General features: G+C 53.8%; 1 protein-coding gene across 4 annotated transcripts; it reads right to left on the reverse strand.

Moving 5' to 3' along the window:
- Nucleotides 1–26: 26 nt before the first annotated feature.
- ORMDL3 (ORMDL sphingolipid biosynthesis regulator 3) lies at nucleotides 27–11,363 on the reverse strand. Of its 4 annotated transcripts, XM_054224152.1 has the most exons (5): nucleotides 11,248–11,329; nucleotides 9,302–9,521; nucleotides 6,583–6,789; nucleotides 4,888–5,039; nucleotides 27–4,753 (listed from the first exon to the last, which is right to left on the reverse strand). In XM_054224152.1, the coding sequence occupies exons 3-5, from the start codon at nucleotides 6,754–6,756 to the stop codon at nucleotides 4,618–4,620; spliced, it is 462 nt and encodes a 153-aa protein (XP_054080127.1). In that variant the 5' UTR covers nucleotides 6,757–6,789; nucleotides 9,302–9,521; nucleotides 11,248–11,329; the 3' UTR covers nucleotides 27–4,617. The 4 variants fall into 4 exon arrangements, with proteins under 4 accessions (XP_054080127.1, XP_054080126.1, XP_054080130.1 ...); XM_054224151.1 differs by lacking the exon at nucleotides 9,302–9,521 and having other exon boundaries at nucleotides 11,248–11,363; XM_054224155.1 differs by lacking the exon at nucleotides 9,302–9,521 and having other exon boundaries at nucleotides 11,202–11,309.
- Between the last annotated feature and the right edge of the window lie 3,171 nt (nucleotides 11,364–14,534).

Raw genomic sequence — 14,534 nt, forward strand, 5'->3', positions numbered from 1 at the left:
AAAACTTCAAGGAATCAAACACAAGCTTTTACATTAATACTTACTTTATTAGTTTCTCTTAGAATACTGTACAAAGGAGTAATAAAAATATTCACACTTTATTTTAGAAAGTTGTCTACATGAGACTTCTGTATACACAGCAAAAAGAAGGGCTACTGGAAAAAAACCCCTAAAACTATGTACAATGTCAGAATGTTCCATTAAAAAAACCCCAACTAATTTAGCTCACTTAAACTGATCCAAGGAGGATACATATACACAAACACTCGCATGCTTAAAAGATATTATAGGCAATGATAAAGCAATGTAAGTCACAATAAGAAATATTAATATGTTAACAATGGTAACCAGCTGCTGTCCCCTTTTCAAGGGCCAGTACCGTGCTTCTATTAAAACAAACAAAAAATTAATGATTAAAATAAAGTACTTGGGACAAATAGCCCTATCTCTCAGGCTTTTTTTTTTTTTTTTAAAGCCTTTTTCCTGCGAAGGGGTTGGACTGTGTGTATATTGTTATCTAAGTTAAAACAAATGCCAGGATGGGATCCCTAACTCAGAAGCATTGGGCTGGTGGTAGGTGATTGTGTTCTGACTTGCCTGGTGCAGTGACTGCCACGCTGTGTGAATACCTGCCTGGTCTTAACAGCGGCTTAGAAGCAGTTTTGCCCAGGACAAGATGGGGCAGAGGGCCGGCTTCTGCCAGTGCCTGTGAACGGTTCAGGTGGTGGTTTTCTAAAGCTTTTCTCCTGCATTCATTGCAGGACAAAAGAGAAAAGCATTTTAAGTACCTACTTCTCCAGTAATTGTTTCTCGGTCACAGGATGGAGCCTGCCTTTAAGTCTCCAGAAGTCGTTTGCTGTAGTCACTATACAGGAAGCCAGTACAAGTTTTAGAGGAAAATCTGTTGAGTGTGATGTGAACAAAATCCCATTTAAAATCAATAACGATCAATTATCTCTTTCACGCAGGTACTTGGAGAAAATTCTACAGCCTAAAAGAATGAATGGACAGTCTTTGCACTCACGTTCCAGTTCTCCATGCAAAAGGTAGGCTTCAGCCTTAGATCACTGCTGCGTTAGCCGCAAGTGCATGTCTGAAAATGCCTCGTCCTGCCCAAGTGCATGTCTGAAAATGCCTCGTCCTGCCCAAGTGCATGTCTGAAAATGCCTCGTCCTGCCCAAGTGCGTGTCTGAAAATGCCTCGTCCTGCCCATGCTGTCCCGATCTCCCTTTTCTCAGAAATTAGTTATCCCATGACAGTGTTAGTGTTTTGACTATGCTTGAACTTGTGTGTGTGCACAAGATTAGCCTTCCAGTGCTGAACTCACTTCCATATGAATTTAGCAAACACAAATAAACCAGAAGTGGTTTCAGTACAGAGTTCCAGGAGACCTAGAACCGTGTCCGTTGCTTCCACACCACTGCAGTGGAGATGGTCAGCTCGAACTTCAGTCAGGTTCCGCTCGCTTCTGTGACACCGGCAGGAAGGAGCCACGCAACCAGCGCATGAGTGAGGCTTCACCAGCAGAACCCAAACTCTCTCACTTAAAACTACCTCAGGTACACCCAACAAGTAGCAACTGCAGTTTAATTACAATTAACTTATGGTTTCCTTTCTATTTTTGATTAATTCTGATACCTACCCTTAAGGTGGGATCTTAAGGAAGATACTCTCAGCTGTATAATTGTTCCAAGTAAATATTAATCTTACATAGATACTTAACACACCACATCATTAACATGAAGTCTTTCTTCAGCTCTCTCACTTCTTTCCATATTTCTCCAGTTTTCATTTCTGTTTTCCTTGACTGGATTAACTGTATGAGTCCAAGTTAACTTCAGTTATTGCACGGCAAAAATGCTGTCCCTGTGTTGTAAAGAATGTCATTTCCCATGCAATATATCTGTGTAATGGCTATTTTAATCACTTGTGTGAACAAGGTAAATCAGAAAAGCTTACTATTATAATTAAGGCTTTGCCTAACGAGATGTTTTAGACTTCAGGCTTTAAAAATTGCCTTTTAAAGAAGTTTATAATCCCATTCTGTTTTACAGTTGATCTTTAATTTAACAAAACAGAATCAGATGTCCATAGTGTCAGTTAACAGCACAAATAACATGCTCAAACCCCCAGCTGCTATAATGCCAAGGCCTTCAAGGAAACTGTGTGAAGTGCTGAACTTCATTGAGTAAAGCTGACCCTACCTTCAATTTATAATTAAGCTAAAAATATCAAAACTCCTTTGATTTTGTGTAACGTGCATATACTTAGAAATAACCAGTATATGTCTGTCTATGTAGGAGTAACATTTTTAAGCATATAGGGACTGTTTCTGTTGCAGAAAAGCTGATGTTTTTGCCCTTGTATTTTACCAAAATAAATAAATAGTTTTCTTTCCTCTGGAGATTTACCATTGGCAAGTAAGTTGTGTCTGCGGGCAGACATTCAGATCTGTTAAGCAACATACAGCCTGCACTACGGATACAGCCTTAGCCATCCTCTTAAGGACAGGCACTACAGCTCTGAGGACAGTGCCCTTTCTGTAAGCACACCGGGCATCGACACTGTTCATTTCCTAGTCACTTCAAAGGTACTTAGCTGATTGATGAAATATCTCTATTTTGAAAACAATATTATTTTTTTTTTCCCAAAAGTCATTGTCTAGTATCTTAAAGAGTATATTAGCTTTAGGGTATATAGTACCTTAACTAAAGCAGCAGTCCTTATGTCGTGCTGGTTAAAAGGTTTAACCCCCCCATCATGTAGATTGCACATCTGTCAAACTCCATCGCTGGAGAACGGCACTCGGGTATCAAGCCAGACTCTTTTCTCTTTCTACCTTCTTCAAAACTCCCTTTTCACTTAAAATATTTCCACATTTCAAACCTATTAGGTAATGATTCTCTATGCTTTCCAGCAGCCCTCTGAGGTACGCTAAATGTTTTTCCCTTCTCTGCAGCAGTCCAATAGTAAGTCCGAGAGAGAGCAGTAAAGGAGCTTGCCTAAAATTATGCCTGGAGTAGTACTAGATTTTATACGCAAACCTGAGGTTCCCCTATCTGTGTCCTATGCTCAGACCATCAAACAGAACTCGACTACATCCACTGTGACCTCTAAAGCTAGAATTGGCTAATGCAGGAACAAAAATAGCATATTTAAAATGTTTATACCATTGTCAAAAGTGTGAGACAATATAAGCACTAAGACAACAAAAATACAGGCTTTCATGAGTTTACAGGGGAAGCATGAGGAAAAAACCCATTTCATCCGGCACACAACCCAAAAGAAAAACCGATTGCTTTGAACACTAGAAAGCTATCTCAGCCAGCAAAACTAAACCTGCAAACCTGCTTTGTCTAGCTGGTAACTTTATGGGAAAAAGGCTCAATTTTGTTCCTATACTAAATAATCTATTATCATCAGTGACCTGTTGCATCCTTCTCTTGGTCAGTTCAGCCTGCTGCTGGTGCAGCTCCCTTGCCACTGACCACCGAAGGGCTCAGGGGACGCTGCCGCAGCACTTGTGCGTGAAGCCGAGCGACGGACTTCCAGGTAAGCCAGAAATCAAACACTCGCTTGCCTTGAGTCAGATACTGAGTAAAATCCACTGGCAAATCCCAGTAACACGTACACAGCCTTAAGAGACCAAGGAGCTGGACTGAGGAGAAGAATTCCGATTATAGTCACTAACTGATTATAGCAAGCAGCTATCCGTCTCTCCTTTGGCCTGTATCAGTCAGCTTCTCCTGTGCTTGTGCAGTCACCATGTGCCAAGTAGCTCAGCGGCATTTGATCATTAAAATGATCTGCGCCCCAGCCCTTAACCCAAAGCTGTACTGCTCGCACGCTCACCACGCTTAAAAATTAGCGGTTTAGGGTGGGGAGCAGAATTATCCGGGTGGATTCTGGTATAAGCTGAAAATAACAAGTATGATTTAGGATCTATTGAGCTTTTCCCTGAACCACACATACGGTACCGTAGAAAACTGAAAGCTTTGTCAAATTGCAGGTTGTTCCTTCCTGTGCTGTTTTTAGTAAAAGAACTTCCTTTCTCAGTGGCGTAAAAGATTGCAAAATAAAAATCTGTCATTCTCTTCCCCCTCCCCCACCCAAAAATGGAACTCAAACCCTGAAACAATCAAGTATTGGGAAAGTCTGGCTGTATCCCTTTGAATTTCCCCCACAGATCGCTTAAAGCACCTAGCTTCAGAACGGGAAATATATTTTAAAGTGCATTTACCACAGCAATAGTACCAGCACTAAAAGCTTTTCCCCTCATCCCTATCCTCTTCACTCAATGTCTGGGATAGATGACAATCTCCCCAGAATTCATCCTCGTTGTACCTTGAAGTCTCAGTGTATCTGCATCTATTTATGACGCTGGAATAAAAGAAACCCAGCGTCACGCATCCTGCTCTGCACTAAACTCTATTCTGGAGCTTGTTTAGACTTATTGGGCATGAGGATCCAGCATGCGGTATATGTCTATTGGATACTGCATTTAAACAGCCGCTGTGAAATTATATCCCAGTGTGCGTGGGGGTGAAGAAGCAGGACTAGAGAGAAGGAACCTCCCCCTCTCCCCTGCTCCTCTTCCATTCGCTCCAGCCACGCAGTTCAGTACTTGTTGATCCCAAAGATCCGGACTCCGTGAAACTGAGGCAGTTTGGGGATCAGGACGCTCATAAGGGAGATGGTGTTGATTATGAAGTGTATCCGGTCATACTTTGTGTAAAAGCTGGTTAGAAAATACCTGGAAAGGAGGGGAAGAGAGAGGGGAAGCTGAATTACAGCGCTTCATGTCTTTGTTTCCCAGGACAGCACAAGCAGCAGAAGCCTTGATGGGTACAGGTGCGTGAGACAGCTCAGCTGCCCCCAAATACTCACAGGACAATGGGCATGATGGTGAGGAACTTGCGCGATGCTGTGAACTGCACGCCGTAGTCCATCTGCTCCCAGTGCGTGAGCAGCCGAGCCTTCCCCTGGTCCGGAGTCTCAAAAGGTGTTCCTTTCACGGTGTGTAGGAAGATGTACATACTCTGTAGCAAACAGAAACGCGGTGTGAGGCACACAGAGTGTTCTCTACGCCCCTCGCCATGCCACCAGAAGTTGTTCGGCTTCAGCAAGAACTCTTGTGGGAGCTTGCACCAGCGCGCTGTTCCGCTAGAGGGATGTATCGTCGCTGCTGGGAAACGCACTCGAACTCGCAGCGGCTAACGAAGCAGCGAGAGTTAGGGAGGAAGGCCGCTAGCCGGGGCTAGCTCGGGCTTGGCTGTTACATGTGAGGCCTCCTGTTCAACTCCTGGACATCAGCCAAGAAAGTGGTTGCAAGATTACGGCACTCGGATCTCTGGGATCAGGAGATTAGCATGGACTCACTCTACCGTGCAACAGCGGTGCTATATGCTTTTTAAAGAAGTCCTGGTAGAGCTGTCGGCAGTGAGGCTCTGTTACCGCTCTGATTACGAGTTAACCTCTGGAAGTGGAACACAAGTCACAGATAAACAGTTAAGTGTCTGGCTACATCGCATGTCTTTAAGTATAGACATTGCTGGCCTTTAAACTCTTTTCTGTTCCCAGGACCTAATTGTTTAAGCTGCCAGAGAAGGGGAAGGAGCTGGATGAAAAGCAGGCAGCTCGTGAACTGAGCTCCAAGCAGCTCCAGTTGGTGGGTTTGTGGGTTGTTTTTTTCCTATGTTTATTCTTCCCCCTGCTAGAGATGTAAATAATGTTAGCATGAGGGTCCCTAATAAGGGTGTCATTTCTGTCTCTGGAATGCTCCTGACCTGAGATGTTATTTAAAATAAAAGATACAAGAGCAATTGCTGCCGCTCTGAAGTATTTTGTCCCCTGTGCCTGAGGGTGAACGGCTGCCGAGAGGTCTGCTCCTCAGCTGCGGGACCCCAGCACGTCACGACTTGCGCAGCGGGACGGTGGAGGCAGAGAAGTGAGCAGTGAAGCACAGCGGCTTCTGCACGCCCTGAATGCGCACCTGGTGCTTCCCTGTGCACCCCAGCACAGCACTCTGACACCCGATGGTTTGGATACCTGATCCTTAGAAAGGGAGAAGCTGTTCCTGGACTAATCTTTCACTTTAAGCAGAACAAAGTTTGCATTTTAATCTTGGTTGGGTTTTTTGGTTTTGTCTTTTTTTTTTTGTTTTTGTTTTTTTTTTTTTTAAAAAACCCACAAACCTCTGAGGCGGTCAATTCAGATTGTATCAACTGCAGTAAAAGCCGTCCTGCCAGCTTCTGGGGCCTGGCACAGCCATTCCTTTTTTAAGGAGGATGTGACAAAGGGACTAACCCTGCAAGCAAATGAATTCTGCGTCCCCTCTGAGCAGCCTCAGCAAATGTTTGCTGTCTCATCAGGACCTAGGCTGGATTTAAATATATGACCTAGAGGCAAAGGTGCTGTCTGAGGGGTGGAGGTTGAGTAACTTACCCTGAATCTTTGGAAATACAGAGAAAGGAATCGTTTCAACAAGAATCTTACTATATTGCTCTCAAAAAAACCAGGTGGTGCTGAGAGATTACCTCTCCGTGCCCACGGGAAATCAAACCAGCCACGCTGTTCCCTTACCATGTTGTGGATGATGTTGGTAAGAGTCCAAACCACAGGGACGCTGAAGAAGGGGATGCTCAGGAGTACGACGTGCAGCAGGCCGATGCCGAGGACGTAGGACAACCAGATGCCCCGGCTGTTCATGACACGGGTGTTGGGATTCACCTCGCTGTGCGCTGTTCCCACATTCATCTTGGCTCTCGTGTCACACGGGCACCCCTGGAACTAAAGCAGAGTCAGGTCAGTGCTGGGATCGCGGTACCCTCCGTGGAGATTCCTCAGGTGAGCTCAGCAGCGGTCAGGCACCCTCTTGCTGGTCAAGCAAACCCGAAATCTGTTTTTTGATCTAAAAAATCACAAGTCAGTTCACTTCTCTACCCCTCATTAGCTCCATTTGTAGAGTTGATGTTCCTGAGGGGAAGCTAAATCCGGGAGCAGTTGAGATTTGGCAATAACGTGTGGGAAGCCTGTCTGTGACAGAAGCTACTTGTGATCTGCCGAAATGTCTTCTTGGAACGAAGATGTCAAGGTTCAATCCCCCAATTGCCTGACAAGACTCAAACGAATACTTCTAAGCGCTTTTTAAGTCATCATCCCTGTGTTAATCATGGAAGCATTCGGCACATGAAGCTTCGTACGTGTTTACAGGTTCAGTGTACCTTAGACTCAAAAAAAGAACACAAGTATTTGCAGAGTAAAGGCATGGCAGCTTTGTATCAACAGATCTCCTAATTAGTTCTACGAAATTAACAGGGTTCTGCACGGCTCTAGAGGCTTCTGCTCTCCTGGTCTGGCTTACGTGTTTTGCCTTCCAATTTAAGACTTGCAAGGGGGAGAAAAAAAGTAACAAAAAATTTCCCCCGCGGGGATGGAGTGAGTTTCTTCTTGAGGAACATAAAAAGTTAGAGATAAGAAGGAAAAGCGCGTTGGGAGGGTATTTCGGTAGCAAGAGCTGCAGAGAGGATGGCCCTTCCCCTACCTGGAAGGAGCAGCTGCCACGTAGGAGGAATAGAGAGAGAGGTTTTTCTAAACAATACCAGGAAGGCGAGGAAGCGAGACAGTGTCACCCTCTCCGAGCAAGTCTCTGGAGTGGTGCCCTATGGGCAGCGCAGGTATCGGAGTGGCTTTTTTGGACGGCGCCACCGATAGCGGCAGCGGGCACCGGTCAGCTCTAAGGCTTTCTGGGAAGGTGGGAGCTCTGGTTTTACTGGTTTCCAGGGATTACAGGGAACGGCCCAAATTAGAACCACTGTAAAAGCTGAATATCTCTATACCGAGATCAGGGAAGCTCTTGTATAAAAATCATCTTTGTCCCTGTCCCACAGAAATGTAGTTTCATTCGATAATATGGTCTGTCCCTCCTTGTACGGGGGACCCCAAGGCAAGGGCTGTTTCCTGACGCCTAGCCGCGTGGTTTTGCTGCTTTGGTTCCCACAGCTGGAAGACGGCGTTTGCTGTTCTCTCTTGCTCTCAGCCTGCGGTCTCAGGAGGCGATGCCGAGCCAGATCCAACATTACACTCTGTCTGTCGCTGCCAGCTGTTCCCAGTTCCCTCGCGGAGTGCTGGGCCTGGCTTCTTTCAGAAGCTGGCGTTCTCCCCTCTTCCTGCCCCAGGGTTAGGACACAAAGCCAACGCTTGGCTCCGCAGCTCCTGGGACGCTCGCAGTGACTTCCAAACCTCCTTCAACTGCGTGGGAGGCTCCGGTGAGGCAGGGCTGCTCGCCTGCCTCTGCTACCCAGGTGTCAGTTGCGGGACTTGTATCCGAAGAAGGTTTTTATTATCAAAAAAGAGGCTTGCAGGTCTGCGGAGTGCTCGTTTTCTTGTCACCCATCTCCTGGGTCAAAGGATACGGGCTGCTGGATATTCCAGAGAAAAGCCTGACGGTTGGTCTGGAAGCGGGACTTGGAGCCAGAGTTCGGCGTTTCAGTGCTCGCAGGGGGAGCAGCTCCGTCCTTAACCTGGTGCAATTCCTAAGGGCTTTCAGAAGGAAATCTAGGGGTTTCAGTGAAGTGGAACATGAGTCAAAAAAGTCATGTTGTTGCAACAACAACCAAAAAAAAAAAAAGCGAACGCCCCTGTGGAATGCATAAACAGGAGCGCTGTTCGCCAGACATAGGAAATAATTCTGCGAGATATTGGTAGGGCCTCGGCTAGAACACGGTCCAGGTCTGGGAGGAGCTGGAGGGAGTCCAGGGCAGAGCAGTGAGAATGAGCAGAGGTGTAGGAAAAACATGACCTGCAAGGACAGACCGAAGGAAACGGGTTTGTTTAGTCTAGAGGATGCCGGAGAGAGGCGTGAGGATTTGTCCTCAAACACAGGACACTGCCCTGAGAAGGGGACAAATGGCGCGGTGGCGACAACGGCACGACTGAGACTTGGGGCAGCTCGCTAATGCTGAAGGATGGATGTTGGGAAGGCTTGCCCACGGAAAGCCAGCGGTGGTCTCGTTGGAGGCTTTAACATCATGTTTCATAAACAGTGAAAAAATTAAGATTCCCCTTTGGAGTGGGGGGTTGAGCGGGTGGCCTCGTCGGGACCCTCTTTTCTCGCAATCATGCTGTTACCCAAAGGCTACTGCAGCAGCCCTTCCTGCACGCCCCACAGCCAGAGATGCGCCCTCCCCCCCGTGTAGTGATAAAGGGGAATTTCCATTTGAGGACACGCACAAGTGTAATTTTCAAAAAGTAATGAGCGACTGCTATTTGGTCCCCTCTGCAGACGAGGGCAGTTGCAAACCTGCAGCTGGGTGGCAAAGGGCCACGCTTAGGAGCCGTAGGTGAAGCAATTCTCCTCCCTGTGCCTCAGTTTCCTCGCTTGTAAAAGAGAATGAGATGGGGGAAACGCCAGAACATCCAAGAGGTTAATTCAGTCTTGCAAGAGAGATATGGAGAGGTCAAGCATTCGGTCCTACGGTGAGGACAATCCTGCGTGCTTTTCAAATCCTCCTCTTCCTCACCTGAAAAATATTTCATCTGTGGGTCTTTTCCACTCCCGAGCTGGGGTTTGCAGCTCTTGCCCGAGCTCTGTGCCCAGACTGCGCACGCAGCTCTGCTCGGTGTTGCCAAAGCATCCCTACCCCCGTCCCTGATCCCATGGTGTTTGCTTTTGGATTTTACGCTGGGGATTTGTTCACCTGCAGGAAAAACAAGGCGAAACACGACAGCAGGAGGAACTCCAGCTCCCCCCCGCCCCCGCAGCAGCTGGCCGCGAAGCTCTGCTTTCCTGCTTGTGCAGTGGGTTTTTTTGGGACAGAAAAGCTTTTAATGTTTCACCAGACGGAGTGTGAAGGTCGGGATTGCGCTGATGCTGGCCGGTGTCCATCCAAGGAGGGGAAAAGTCGCAACTGTGGTCAGAGGCAAAGAGCGGGCTGGGATGGCGCGGAGCCCTTCCTCCGCCTGATCCTTCGTGTCCCGTCAACGGCTCCCTGTCCCCGGCTCTGCTGGGAATGACTCTTGCTCTGGGGCTTGGAGTGAGCATCGGGGCTGGCAGCTCAGCACCTGGTGTGGTGGCATCCCCCCGCTTCCGAGGAAAGGGGAAACAAAATGACACCGGCAGTTTTCCCCTCGTTTTGTCATCCATCGGCTGCTGGAGGACCCCCAGCTGCAGCACCCCAAGGCGCGGCTCCTTCTTTTGCCCCCCGAGGAGCGTGACCGCCATCTGTGCCTGTTCCCTCAGGCTTCCGCAGCGCTCTGGCCCCCTCCATGCTCGGCATGGACCTCACTCTTCCCCGGGACACGGCGGGATCGTACCCCACGCCCGGCACTCCGTTCTGCCGCAGCCCTTGGCAGGAGCTTCACCTGGGCAGGCGAGGGAAGGAGGGCTGGGTGCTTATCTCGGTCCATCTTCCCCCGTGTTCCCAGAATACAAGCGGTTATGATCCCAGCGAGCCTCCGAGGAGCTGAGATCCCTATCTCCGGCAGCAACAGCAATCACCGTCTCCCAAGCAAATAAATATTTTAAACCCTTCTTTGCGAGACGGCATCAGCGTTTGAACCAGAGCGTCGAGTCCATCAGCGATGTTAGCGAACGCGGCGGTTCGGAGGGAGCTGAGCGAGAGGTTGGACCAAGACTGACCCTAAACAGACTTGTGTCCCCATCCAGCCTGGAGTTGCCGAGACTCTGTCTGAGCCCGGGAGCTGCCGGGTTCCTCCTTGGGAAGCCAGGAGGGCCTGGAGCGGGGAGAGCAGCGAGGGGCGTCTGCTGAGCACAAAGCGGGGGCTGCGGAGCTGGGGTGCAGCTCCAGGGACGGGACACGGGGACGAGGAGAAGCAGGAGCGAGAGCAGCCAGGCTCTGCCTCCCCTTCGCCTTTTCTGCGAAATTTAGAGGGAAAGTTTCGACGCCCGGGGAAGGCTGCGCGATGGGTGTCTCCGGGCGCTGGGGGTCCCGGATCCCGCTCGCCCCCGCTCGGGGGGCCGGGGCATCCCCTACTCCCACCCGGGCTCCCCCTCCCGGACCGTCCCGCACCTTCCTGGCTCCATCTCAGCAGCTGCGGTTTTTTTGGGGGGGTTTGTGGGTGTTTTTCTTTCTTTCGCGAAGCACCTTCCCCCGCTCCCGCCTCCCCGCCGGCTCCCGGGGAGGGGGCTCGGCCTCCCCTTGCCTGGGCCCGCTGGGCTCCGGCCGGGCCCCGTTACCCACCGGGGGGAGCCCGGAGAAGGGGCGGCCGCTCCCGGCCGGCACTCACCGCTGCTCGGCCCGGCCCGGCCCGGCTCGGTTCGGCGGGGCCGGGGCTCTCTCCGTCGCGCACCCCGCCGGCCCCGGCTGAGCTCCCGGCGGGCACCTCGGCCCGGCCCGGCCCGGCCCCCCCCGCGCCGCCGCGGCACGACGGGAGCTGTAGTCCCGGCAGAGCCGAGCGCCGCAGCCCGCCCCGGGAGAGGCGGGGCCGGGGCCGGGCTCACCACGGCGGGCGAGAGGGGCCGCCTCGGCGGTAGGGGGCGACGCTGGGGAGGCGAGGAGGGGATCCCCGGCCCCGGGGAGGGACCCCGGCCCCTCCGCCGGCATCGCGCACCCGTGGCTCCTCTGGCCACAGCATCCCACCTCCGGTCACTCTGATCCCCCTCTGATCCCCCTCTGATCCCTCTCTGATCCCTCTCTGATCCCACCCCTGCCCACCCTGAGCAGCACCGGGAGAGCGCTCGGGGGGGCTGCAGCCACCCCGCTCAGCACCCTGGGGGGGCTCAGACCCAGCTGGGGGCTTCCACCCTGCCCCAGTGAGGGTTGTCTCCCTCCCCTGCCGCCCTTCCCGGTGGAAAACAGCAGCCGGCGTTGTGGAAGCCTCCTGGGCAGGCCAGCAGCGTGCTGCCCGGGACGCCCGGCCAAGGTCAGGGGCTGGGAGCGCTGGATTCCAGCGCTGGAGTGCGGGGGGGAGACCATCTGGCCCCGCTTTTGTTTGCACAACCATCAAAGCGGATCGCGCGGTGCTGCCACGGCCCCTCGGAGCGCGCAGCCATCTGTGCTGGGCTTTGTCCGTGCCACCCGCTGCCGGCTCCTCCGCCCGGCAGCGGCGCAGGGCGCAGTGCCGTCGCCCAACGGCGAAGCCACTTTGTGCCACAAACAAACCCCCCACCTGGAGCTGAGCTGGGTCCCGGACCGAGCCGTGGTGGGTGCCCACGGCACAGCTCTGCCAGTGCCGCTCGCTGCCCCCAGCTTTGCATGGCCGCTCCCAGCCCTCCCTGGCCACTTGGCAAAGCCCGTTTGTGGGGCTTCGGCGTTGGCCCCCACAACAGCATCCCCGCGGGGCTCCCAGCTGAGCTCTGCATCCCCACCCTGTGTGCATCCATCTGCCCTCGGCACCAGCCACGCATCCGGCTCCAGGCCTGTGCCGTGTGCCGGCTGGGCACGGCGAGGGCACCAGGACCCCACCGGCTGCCGGGGCCAGGGTGGCTTGGGTGCCACGTGCTGGCACCGCGCTGCTGCCAGGGCACCGGGGCTGATTCCCGGAGCCAGAGCCCCCCGGCAGCTGCTCCCGGAGAGCTTTGGGCACTGTGGGGGACACGCACGCGGTGAAAGCAGCCACAGGGCTGCCGATGGGCGTTGCGGCCGCTGGCTAGGAGAACCCAGTCCCTGCCCGGCCTCTCCGGCGTGGCCTCGCCGCTGGGGTGAGGTGTGGGGATGCCGGGCGTGCAGAGGCGGGGGATCCCGCGGGAGCAGGGGGCGGCGGGCGAGGTGCGGGGATGCCGGCGTGCGGAGGCGGGGGATCCCGCGGGAGCTGGCCCTGCTTTGCAGGAGAGCCACGCACGCACGACAGCCTCTATTTTTATCCCCGCTCCTGCCTGACTGAGCAGCTCCCTCTGCGCGGTGACATCTAATTTAGCAGCTTCCCCGCACCCCGCTGGCTCCGCACGTGAGGGGGAAGCACAATGCGACAGCTATTTTTAAACGCCCATAAATATTAATCCCTCTCCGTGATGCAGCAGGCAGCCTCTCGCTGCCGGTGCGAGTGCGGGGGGGGATAGGGGGGGGAGTGAACCCACTCCATGGGCTCCCCAGACCGGATTCACCCACCCAGGGAACCCCGGCACAGGGGCGGGGGGTTCCCCGGGGGGGGGGGGATCCAGCCCCATCCACAGCCCAGGCTGGCAGCTGCCTGGACAAGCGTTTCCCCGGTGCTCGGCAGGGCTGTTCCAATACGGATTCCCATATGGATTCCCAGGCCTTGCTCGCTCCCGGCCTCCCTCCGTGCTCCCCTCCCGCTCTCCCGGGCTGCTGGTCCCGCTGCCCGGTCGATACCGCCTATATTTAGCACCGCGGTGGCAGCAAGAAGCCGGTGCTGGCTATTTTTAGCCATCCCCGGTGCGGCTGCGGGGAAGGGTCCGCGCGGGGTCGTGCTGCACTGCGGGCGCTGGGTTTTCAGGCTGGAGGGTGCCGTGTCCCAGCACACGGGACCCCCGTGGCACACAGCCCTGGTGCTGCTCCCGCTCCCAGGGTCTCTGCCCCCTGCTGCGGTGACCCACCACCTCTCCGGGTCCCAGTGTGAGCTGGGACAAGCCCCTGCCTGCCACCATGGCCCCTCGACGCCCACAGGGCCCGTCCCATGGCAAGCGGCTGTGCCATCCAGGGCTGGCCCCGTGCTCCTGTGGTCCCAGCACTGCTCCCGCTCCGTGCACAGCTCCTGGTGGCACTGGGACCAGTGATGGGCAGCACTGGGCTTCTCCACTCCCTGGCCAAATGGGGAGATGCCAGCGAAGGTGCCCCGGAGCACTGACCGTGGCTCCCCGGCTGCTGCCGGCCGTGTCCCAGGCCAGCCCTGCCCGGTGACACCCTGCCCGGCGACACCCTGCCCGGCGTTGGGCTTGGCTCGGGTCACAGAATCAGAATAGTTTGGGCTGGAAGGGACCTTTAAAGGCCATCGAGTCCCATCCCCTGCCATCAGCAGGGACATCTCCAACCCGACCAGGTCGCTCAGAGCCCCGTCCAACCTGGCCTGGGATGTTTCCAGGGATGGGGCATCTCCCACCTCCCTGGGCAACCTGGGCCAGGGCCTCACCAGCCTCAGCGTAAAAACTGGGTCCCAGCCCCAGCGATGGACAGACCGGCTGGGACACCCCGAGCATGGACCTGATGGACCTCATCGGCAGCCCCACAGCCACTCCGTACTGAAAGCTGCCCCGGCGTGTGCCGACCCTCCATCCCTGCGTGTGCCGACCCTCCCTCCCGGTGTGTGCCAACCCTCCATCCCGGCAAACCCTCGCTGGCTGCAGCACCCCGAGGTGTGGAGCCTGGAGCAGACTGGAAAACCACTTCACTTCCAGCTTGGCCCCGTCCCCGTCCTCTCCGCCTGGGTGCAGCTCCCCGGGGAGCGCGGGGATCCCGGGGGAGCGTCTGGCTGCAGCCCTGCCTGGCTGCTCCTCCCCCATCAGGTTTTGTTCTCCTAATTGAGCCGAGATCCAGGCCAGGCGCCCGGTAAACGGTTTATCCTCCCTGAGCAGCGGGAGAACGTCAACGTGCAGGGCTGGGCTCTCCTTCCAAGGA

The sequence above is a fragment of the Rissa tridactyla genome, chromosome 19 (assembly GCF_028500815.1).
Source record: "Rissa tridactyla isolate bRisTri1 chromosome 19, bRisTri1.patW.cur.20221130, whole genome shotgun sequence".
In the NCBI taxonomy this organism is placed as follows: Eukaryota; Metazoa; Chordata; class Aves; order Charadriiformes; family Laridae; genus Rissa; species Rissa tridactyla.

Bases quoted from the DNA above. Each gene is read 5' to 3' on its own strand.
- ORMDL3 (XM_054224151.1), bottom strand. From the start codon at position 6,756: ATGAATGTGGGAACAGCGCACAGCGAGGTGAATCCCAACACCCGTGTC. The intron at 5,040-6,582 runs GTAAGGGAACAG...TGTTTGCTACAG, and splicing joins CCAACATCATCCACAACATG to AGTATGTACATCTTCCTACA. The intron at 4,754-4,887 runs GTGAGTATTTGG...CCTCCTTTCCAG, and splicing joins ACCATCATGCCCATTGTCCT to GTATTTTCTAACCAGCTTTT.